At 42.0% G+C, this 8,246-nt stretch overlaps 1 protein-coding gene across 1 annotated transcript; it reads left to right on the forward strand.

Annotated features, from left to right (window-relative positions):
• Nucleotides 1-1,529: 1,529 nt before the first annotated feature.
• Nucleotides 1,530-6,818, forward strand: LOC111479280. The gene is made up of 5 exons (XM_023123834.1): nucleotides 1,530-2,028; nucleotides 2,115-2,522; nucleotides 2,768-2,860; nucleotides 5,863-6,002; nucleotides 6,257-6,818. Exons 1-5 carry the CDS (start codon nucleotides 1,612-1,614, stop codon nucleotides 6,693-6,695), a joined length of 1,497 nt encoding a protein of 498 aa, XP_022979602.1. The 5' UTR covers nucleotides 1,530-1,611; the 3' UTR covers nucleotides 6,696-6,818.
• Nucleotides 6,819-8,246: the final 1,428 nt, after the last annotated feature.

The following is an 8,246-nucleotide window of genomic DNA, read 5'->3' on the forward strand; positions in this document are numbered from 1 at the left end:
GGGGGGGGGGGGGGGGGGGGGGGGGGGGGGGGGGGGGGGGGGGGGGGGGGGGGGGGGGGGGGGGGGGGGGGGGGGGGGGGGGGGGGGGGGGGGGGGGGGGGGGGGGGGGGGGGGGGGGGGGGGGGGGGGGGGGGGGGGGGGGGGGGAGTGGATGAAAATAGTGGTGAAGGTGGATAAGTGAAATGTCGGAAGTATATAGAGGAGGATGTGGAAGGAAGCGACGGGAAAAGGGGGAGATGGGGAAAAAGACAAAGGTGAGATGGTAGCGTGTGTGAGCGACGGCCGTGCATAATGAGTCGGGGGTGGGGCAGTGAATAATTGAGAAAAACGTTTAGGGGTTTTAGTTCATGGGATTGGGAACTGGCCTATGTTGAACTAATTTGATAATTAATTATCAAATTATTTTTTTCACTTGGGTAACTAATCACAACTTTTGCACTAATTTGTGCACATCTAACCAACTGGGTGCATATGAAAAGGGAAACTTAAAGTAGCAGTGGAAAAAGGGAAATGGCAATACATGGAGATGGAGGAGAGGAGATTCAAGATTCATCGGGAATCGCAGAGCATTGAATAAACGTTTCCACCAAATACTTGATTTGTACATATTTATTGCGAAAAACATCAAAAAAGTAATTTGGAAGCACATAATAAAGTGGGTACAAATTAGTCAAAGCGAGCAGTTCCCCCAAATTTTGTCATTTTGACTCTCTGCTACACTCCCTCCCTCCTACATTATTTGTTTCTTACTACCTCATTCTAATTCTAGAACCAGAAATTACATTGTTTGTTTCTTACCATCTCTGATTGGAATATGCTGCATTGTTTGTTTCTTACGACCACTGGTTGGAATATGCTTTTCATTCTCTATAATCAAGCCGTGAATTGCCTTCAGTAGGTCTAATACATCTTTAGTTTGTAAGTTGCATACATGCATGTATATATCATTAAAGCAAGAACTTAGTGATTAACATGATTAGCCTCTTAACATTTAAACTACTCATGTCACGAGTCAGGCCAATGAGAAACAGCGGGGGGAGATAAAACAAAATAAAGAGGAGTTTTACATTCATTTTGTATTCTTTTTGCGTACTGTGTGGGGTTGCCCTTGTTGTTTGCTTTTTCGAAAGGGTTAGGAAATTAGGGTTTGAAAGTTGGGGATTTGGGTTATTGGAATTAGGAAAAGAAGAAAGAAGGTGTTTAAAGCTGCCTTCTTTTATCATTCTTTTCCCACTCTCTCTCTGGTCCACTACAAGATGCTTTCTCAGCAGCTGTTGCTGCTGCGTTCTTCCAATTCCCAACTTCGCTGTTTGTGCTTTTTTCTTTTTACTTAATTTGTGGGCTATCCATATCATCAGGCACCAACTAAAGGAAGCCCGCTCAGTCTGGGCTTATAATAAGAACCAATCCAACCCAACCCAACCCAGCATCTCCTTCTCTGTCCTTCTTTGGGGTGGCCCAGGAAGAGGTTTGGGGGTTCTTGGTCTTGGCCTGTTAACTGCTATCAAACAAAACCAGACCAGCTGCCTTAGCCTTCTCTTTACAGTCTCCTCTCCTCTCCATCTGCTGTTGCTTTGCGTTGCTTTCCTTCCCGTATCCAAGAACAGAACCATGCAATCGCCCTCTCTACGTTTCTACCACAAAATCGCTCCTACCAAATCCCGCATCTCCCATCACTTCGCAGGACTTCACTTCACTTCCATTCCCACTAAATCCGTCCTTCCCTCTTCTCTCTTCTACTCCAATTTTCGTTCCAGTAAGAAGGCCATCCCAATTCAGTCCCACAGCAAGCCCCACAACCGCAATTCAAAACCTAAAGGCAAACATGGAACTATCAGAGTCAAGGGTAACAAGGAAAACGTATGGAGCGTGGATAATGAACTCGCCAAGGCCCAAAAAGAGAAGGATAGAGCAACCAGGAGGAACCCGAAAGGTAGATGGGTCACTAAGAGGAAGAGAAATAAAGGTGGCAGAATTCTGGTTTCTGGTGCTATGCTAATGGAGGTCGAAACCGTTCTCCAGACTCAGGTACTTCTTCCCCTCTCTGCTTCTTTGTTCCCTTGATTCAGTTTCAATTCAATCTCCTGTAACGCGGTATTCTACTCTACTATCAGGAACCTGTAATTAAACCAATATGGAATACGTTTGTTAGCAGTGTAAGTGGGATATGGAAAGGGGTGGGCGCCGTATTTTCTCCGATCACTGCAGAAATGGAGCCGATTGAAATTGGAGACAACAATGAAAACCTATATGATTGCTATACTCTTTCTTGTGTTGAGGAAGATCGGTCTTTATCTGGAGGACAGACTACTCAAATTAAAAGGAGAGTAAATTGGGTGACCTTAAATCCTTACGGGGAAGCACTCTTGAACTGCGGAGATGTTTCCTCAACCTCGGAAACAATTCTAGGCGGAAGCCTTAAAAATGACCGTCTGCCAAAATTTGAGTCGTTTAATTTCGATAAAAGTGACGTGCTGGAAGCAGATGTGATGGGGAATGAGCCCGGCCTTGTCTTCTTTGAGGTATGGTTCCTTGTCCTTACTCTAGTGGATCGGTTCATAGATCATTTGTATCAAACTGGGTAGTGCAGAATGTAACATAAAAGGGTATTTGGGATCAGCTGTTCCCACGATGAAGAATTATTTCTACTTTAACTTAACAAATTAAGAAAATGTTTGAATGCCACTAGTATTAATTAATATTACTGTTTATCTCTATTTTTCTCGTCAAACTAAGGCCATATGACAATCTCATTGGGAAATTCCAGGATGGATCTTATTCTCGTGGTCCTGTTAGCATTCCAGTGGGTGAAGTTGATGATACCAGTTATTACATAAATCCAACTTTCAAGTTCGAACAGGTAAGTTAAGTTCACTTTGGCACTTGTAAACTGTATTCTGGCTATATCATATATCTACTTGTTTCAAGACGACCTCCTTATCTCTTTGTTTTTATCAAGTTCAAGGTGAGTTCCTTTTTTCCTTTTGCTTTCTTTCTCTTTTTGATAGAAAACAATATGATATATTGACAGAAAGATGTACAAAATGGAGGTGAGATATCCCTAGAAAGCCAACATGAGATATCCGGTCTCAGGGAAGAGACTCCCAATTGGTGAGATATCCCTATAACACCAACTAGAAGAGTTATTGATTGATTTAGTAATCCTAGCCAGTTGAATCTAAGAACCCTCATGAATGCTATGAATGCTATGAATGCTTTGAATATGCAAACCCCTAGTTCACAAATGCTAAAGCCTCCCATTTCAATTTCATTTCATTCTAAATGATTGCAACCCTTGAGAAATTGATCTAACAAACCTTATTGAAAAAATAAGGCTTTTAGATTTAAATATATCCAAGAACCTCAAAATGATAAGGAACCACTCCAAGGGGAAGTAAGATTCAAATTACTTTGTTGATCGAATATCTCAAAACAAAAACATTTGTTTGAGATTGGAATCACTCCACTAGGAAGATCAATCCAGGCAAGTTGGAACAATTCTAAACATGCAACCTAAAGTGCACAAAATTGCAAAGAAGCACAAATGCTCTTTTTACTACATTTTCCAAGTCTATGTTATAAAGTCAACATCCTGACTTTATATAGCCTCAAAATGAAAACCTTGATATTCCATGAGGCATTTCAAAAGTTGTAACATTCATATTTTATGATCATAATTAGCTACTATGTAAATATAACCTTAAAGTAAATAAAAAAACCATAAAATACATTAACGAAAACCATAACTCTAGATTATCATCCACCCAAAATTTGTAACCATCCAAGAATAAATGAAGCTTGATTTTTCCCTAATGTGGCATGAATTGCTACTTGAATTTATCTTATGGTAATTTGAACAATATTTTTGTCTCATATTGCATGATTGAGATGTCTGGGTTCATATTAGTGTTGTTTATTTTTGCCTCATAAGCATGATAGGTCCTGTAATTCTTGCCAGAATAGACGTCTTTCTTGATATCTGCAGGGGCCATAGATTCTTGTAATCCAAAATCTGTAATATAAGCCGGTGTAGTAGTGTGGTTAAGGTGTATATGACTTCTAAAATGGTCAAAGTTGGGTCATTCCACATGATTAAGATCCCCCCTAATGGACTTGAGGTATCCATGTCTGGCACTCCAAAGGGATTTAACTATCTAGCGATCAATATAATTCAATTTTGTTTCTTGAAGAATAACTATAGTGGGATTGTATTTGAGGAGTAAGGACTTGAGTAGGTCTCTCTTTTGCCAACCTCCCAAGCCCTTAACATTCTAAGAGATAATAATCATAAGAGGTATTGACCTCCCAATTGTGACTTGCTCGATTTCTCATAATTGATGCTTCAAAGGAGCCAACAATCTCTCTAGTCAGTTTGCTTTGTTTCTTGGCCGTAGTGGACTTCTTTTTCCTAGTTGGAATTGCCATGATGAACATGTGGTGTTCTTTTAGCCATGGTGCTAAGATTTGGATGGCTCTTGTTAGTGTGAGTGTTGCTGATATCGGGGTGACCTCTTCTACCTCTGTTTCATTCTGTTTTTCCTGAAAAAGAGTGCCAAGCTCTATATCCACAAGGGTGATCTCTAGTAATGGATGAGAGATGTTGGCCTTATCCGCGGTGGGGGATGGTGGGGCGATGGAGAGGGGCAAGGGGCGGGATGCATATTCATCGTCTGATTCTTGATCAATGCCAACAATAGAGAATTTTGTTCTTGGGATGAGGAAGGTCTTTTGGTTTTTTTATGATGATGGCATGTTTTTCTGGTGATGTTGCCACAACTTGCGGGTCAGAATAAGAAGTGGTATATTAGATGAGGTTTTGGAGATTGGTGAATTTCACGGAGATAGAATTGAACAAATAAAGATCTTTTGCCCATTTTCTCAGCTCAATTGTTCGGAGTCAAATCAGCTTTCAATGAAACTATGTGACTTCTTTGTAACATTCTTGGCCTTTTTCACTACACGTGTAGCACATTTTTCCCATGCACTCCTCCACTTAGTTGCTAGTACGGAGTCATACACCTCACACCTTACAACCAACTATCTTCTAAGCTCGCATGGGAATGAACCAACTATATGCTATCCGTCCATAAACTTTGCTTCTGTTTACAATTCTATCTTGATGAATCTAGCTCGTAAGCTATTCTCTGTTCTCACGACGAATTCTACTTCATTTAAGAAACCTAACAACACATAAAGGCTTCCATTTGTTAATGAAAACTTGCACATGCTATTTGAGGTAGGCACTTGTAACAACCCAACCTCACTACTAGCAGACATTGTCCGCTTTGGTCCATATTGTCGTCAACCTCACGATTTGAAAATGCGTCCACTAGGGAGAGATTTCCACAACCTTATAAGGAATGCTTCGTTCCCCTCTCTAATCGAGATGGGATCTTACAATTCACCCCCTTGGGGTCCTAGCGTCCTTGTTGGCACACCACACAGTGTCTGGCTTTGATATCATTTGTAACAGTCCAAGCTCACAGCTAGCAGATATTGTCTGCTTTGGCCAGTTATGTATCGCCTTTAGCCTCATAGTGATACAACGCATCTACTGGGAGAGGTTTCCACACCCTTATAAGGAATGCTTCGTTCCTCTCTCCAATCTAGGTGGGATCTCAAAGCACTTATCATAAATTCAAAAGTCTTCCCCATTTTCTACCCCCACATCACCTAATTGTGACTTGTTAGTCACTTCAGAATTTTTGCATCCAGAGTACAATCACTATCTTTGCAATTACCCTCCTCATCTTTGTTGAATACATTTGAAATTCTTTAGTGTGGATAAAATTGAGTTAATTTCATCTTATTTCCCCCTTTCCATTGATAGTTTGGAAGTTTGCTGATATCTGGTCGTTTTAGTGTTTAGTAAAAGGTTGCCATAAAAGGCTCCGTGTCGTCCATACCATTGAATTTAGTGGTGGCGGATCCAACATACAGATACTAAGAGTTGCTGTGTATGAAGAACAATGGATCAGCCCTGCAAATATGCCTGACATAAGGTATCGTTTCTTTTACCTTTTGTTTTCCCCGTAAAGGGGCATTAGGTATTTACTTTTTGTATTTTTCACTGGATTTAACAGTGGGAGAATGACAATTAGTTTTCGATGGCCTGTATCACGTGAATTAGCTTCCATGGTTAATTGGTTTGCTAGTGGGATGGAGCTTTATTTTTATATTGTTATGGTTGTCACCAATTATTGTTTTGTTATACCCATGCCTGGATAACGAGATCAGAATACTTGATTGCAAACAGTGATCTAGAGTTTGATTTGAAGCCATTTTCTCAACGAAAGCGAACCCAACCATCAGAACTTACTGGGTCCTGGAAGGTGTTCGAAGTAAGTGGGACTCCAATTTTTGGTGAGGAGACAGTGGAAGAGAGCGATGCCACCCCATACGTGTATCTCTGTACAGAAACCTTAAAGAAAAGGAGCTTACCAGGAAACCTAGTATACTTTGGGGAGGAAGAACTCATAGACATGCAGGATGCTACCATGCTGTGGCTTCCAGGTGGTGTCACTGGTTATGTCGATGTGAAAAACGATGGCATCCTCTGTATTGGAGTCGGTTGGTACTCAGATGAGGGAGTCAACCTTGTTATTGAGAGGGATTATGGATTGGATGGGGAACTCAAGGAAGTAAGGTGGAAATCTGAAGTGAAGAGACGATGGTCTGACCCCGTACCCGTTTGAATTACCTTGATTTTGTTTTTTCCTCTTTTTTTTTTTGGTGAAGGCTCGTACGTCTCCCTTTCAAGAATTCAGGTGTATATAAATAAAAACAAAAGCTAAAGCATGCCGTTGTTTCTATCTACACATTGGAGGACTGAAATGACCCTTCCATTACATCATAGAAAAATCAACCAAATATAACAAAGTATTTCACTAACCGAGGCATGTAATTCTTGTAGTTGTACCGGCAGTAGGCAGGTGTAGAATAGTTGGATCTTTCTTTGTCAAAACCAAAGTTTTACAATGAGCCATGACTCAAAACGTAAATTTAAATAGGGTTTAAGTTTTAGGGTTTAGGGTTTAGGGGTTTAGGGTTTTAGGGTTTTAGGGTTTTAGGGTTTTAGGGTTTTAGGGGTTAGGGTTTAGGGTTTTAGGGTTTAGGGCTTTAGGGTTGAGGGTTTGAGGGTTGAGGGTTTGAGGGTTGAGGGTTGAGGGTTGAGGGTTTGAGGGGTTGAGGGGTTGAGGGGTTGAGGGGTTGAGGGTTTAGGGTTGAGGGGTTGAGGGTTGAGGGGGTGAGGGTTGAGGGTTGAGGGTTGAGGGTTTAGGGGTTGAGGGGTTGAGGGTTGAGGGGTTGAGGGTTTTAGGGTTTTAGGGTTTTAGGGTTTAGGTTTGAGGGTTGAGGGGTTGAGGGTTTAGGGTTTAGGGTTTAGGGTTTTAGGGTTTTAGGGTTTAGGTTTAGGGTTTAGGGTTTTAGGGTTTTAGGTTTAGGGTTTAGGGTTTTAGGGTTTTAGGGTTTTAGGGTTTCGGGTTTTCGGGTTTTAGGGTTTCGGGTTTCGGGTTGAGGGGTTGAGGGTTGAGGGGTTGAGGGTTTAGGGTTTTAGGGTTTAGGTTTGAGGGTTGAGGGTTGAGGGGTTTAGGGTTTAGGGTTGAGGGTTTAGGGTTTAGGGTTTAGGGTTTAGGGTTGAGGGTTTAGGGTTTAGGGTTTTAGGGTTGAGGGTTTTAGGGTTGAGGGTTTTAGGGTTTCGGGTTTTAGGGTTGAGGGGTTGAGGGTTGAGGGGTTGAGGGTTGAGGGTTGAGGGGTTGAGGGTTTAGGGGTTGAGGGTTTTAGGGTTTAGGTTTGAGGGTTGAGGGTTAGGATTTAGGGTTTAGGGTTTAGGGTTGAGGGTTGAGGGTTGAGGGTTTAGGGTTTAGGGTTTAGGGTTGAGGGTTTAGGGTTTAGGGTTGAGGGTTGAGGGTTGAGGGTTGAGGGTTGAGGGTTTAGGGTTTAGGGTTTAGGGTTTAGGGTTTAGGGTTTAGGGTTTAGGGTTTAGGGTTTAGGGTTTAGGGTTTAGGGTTGAGGGTTGAGGGTTGAGGGTTGAGGGTTTAGGGTTTAGGGTTTAGGGTTTAGGGTTGAGGGTTGAGGGTTGAGGGTTGAGGGTTGAGGGTTGAGGGTTGAGGGTTGAGGGTTTTAGGGTTTAGGGTTTAGGGTTTAGGGTTTAGGGTTTAGGGTTTAGGGTTTAGGGTTTAGGGTTTAGGGTTTAGGGTTTAGGGTTTAGGGTTTAGGGTTTAGGGTTTAGGGTTTAGGGTTTAGGG

Source organism: Cucurbita maxima, unplaced genomic scaffold (assembly GCF_002738345.1).
Source record: "Cucurbita maxima cultivar Rimu unplaced genomic scaffold, Cmax_1.0 Cma_Scf00005, whole genome shotgun sequence".
Taxonomy (NCBI): domain Eukaryota; kingdom Viridiplantae; phylum Streptophyta; class Magnoliopsida; order Cucurbitales; family Cucurbitaceae; genus Cucurbita; species Cucurbita maxima.

What these genes read in the sequence shown, in the direction of transcription:
- LOC111479280 (XM_023123834.1), top strand. Translation starts at nt 1,612, where the DNA reads ATGCAATCGCCCTCTCTACGTTTCTACCACAAAATCGCTCCTACCAAA. An exon ending in AAACCGTTCTCCAGACTCAG is followed by an intron (nt 2,029 to 2,114) that starts GTACTTCTTCCC and finishes CTCTACTATCAG; the next exon opens with GAACCTGTAATTAAACCAAT. An exon ending in CAACTTTCAAGTTCGAACAG is followed by an intron (nt 2,861 to 5,862) that starts GTAAGTTAAGTT and finishes TGGTCGTTTTAG; the next exon opens with TGTTTAGTAAAAGGTTGCCA.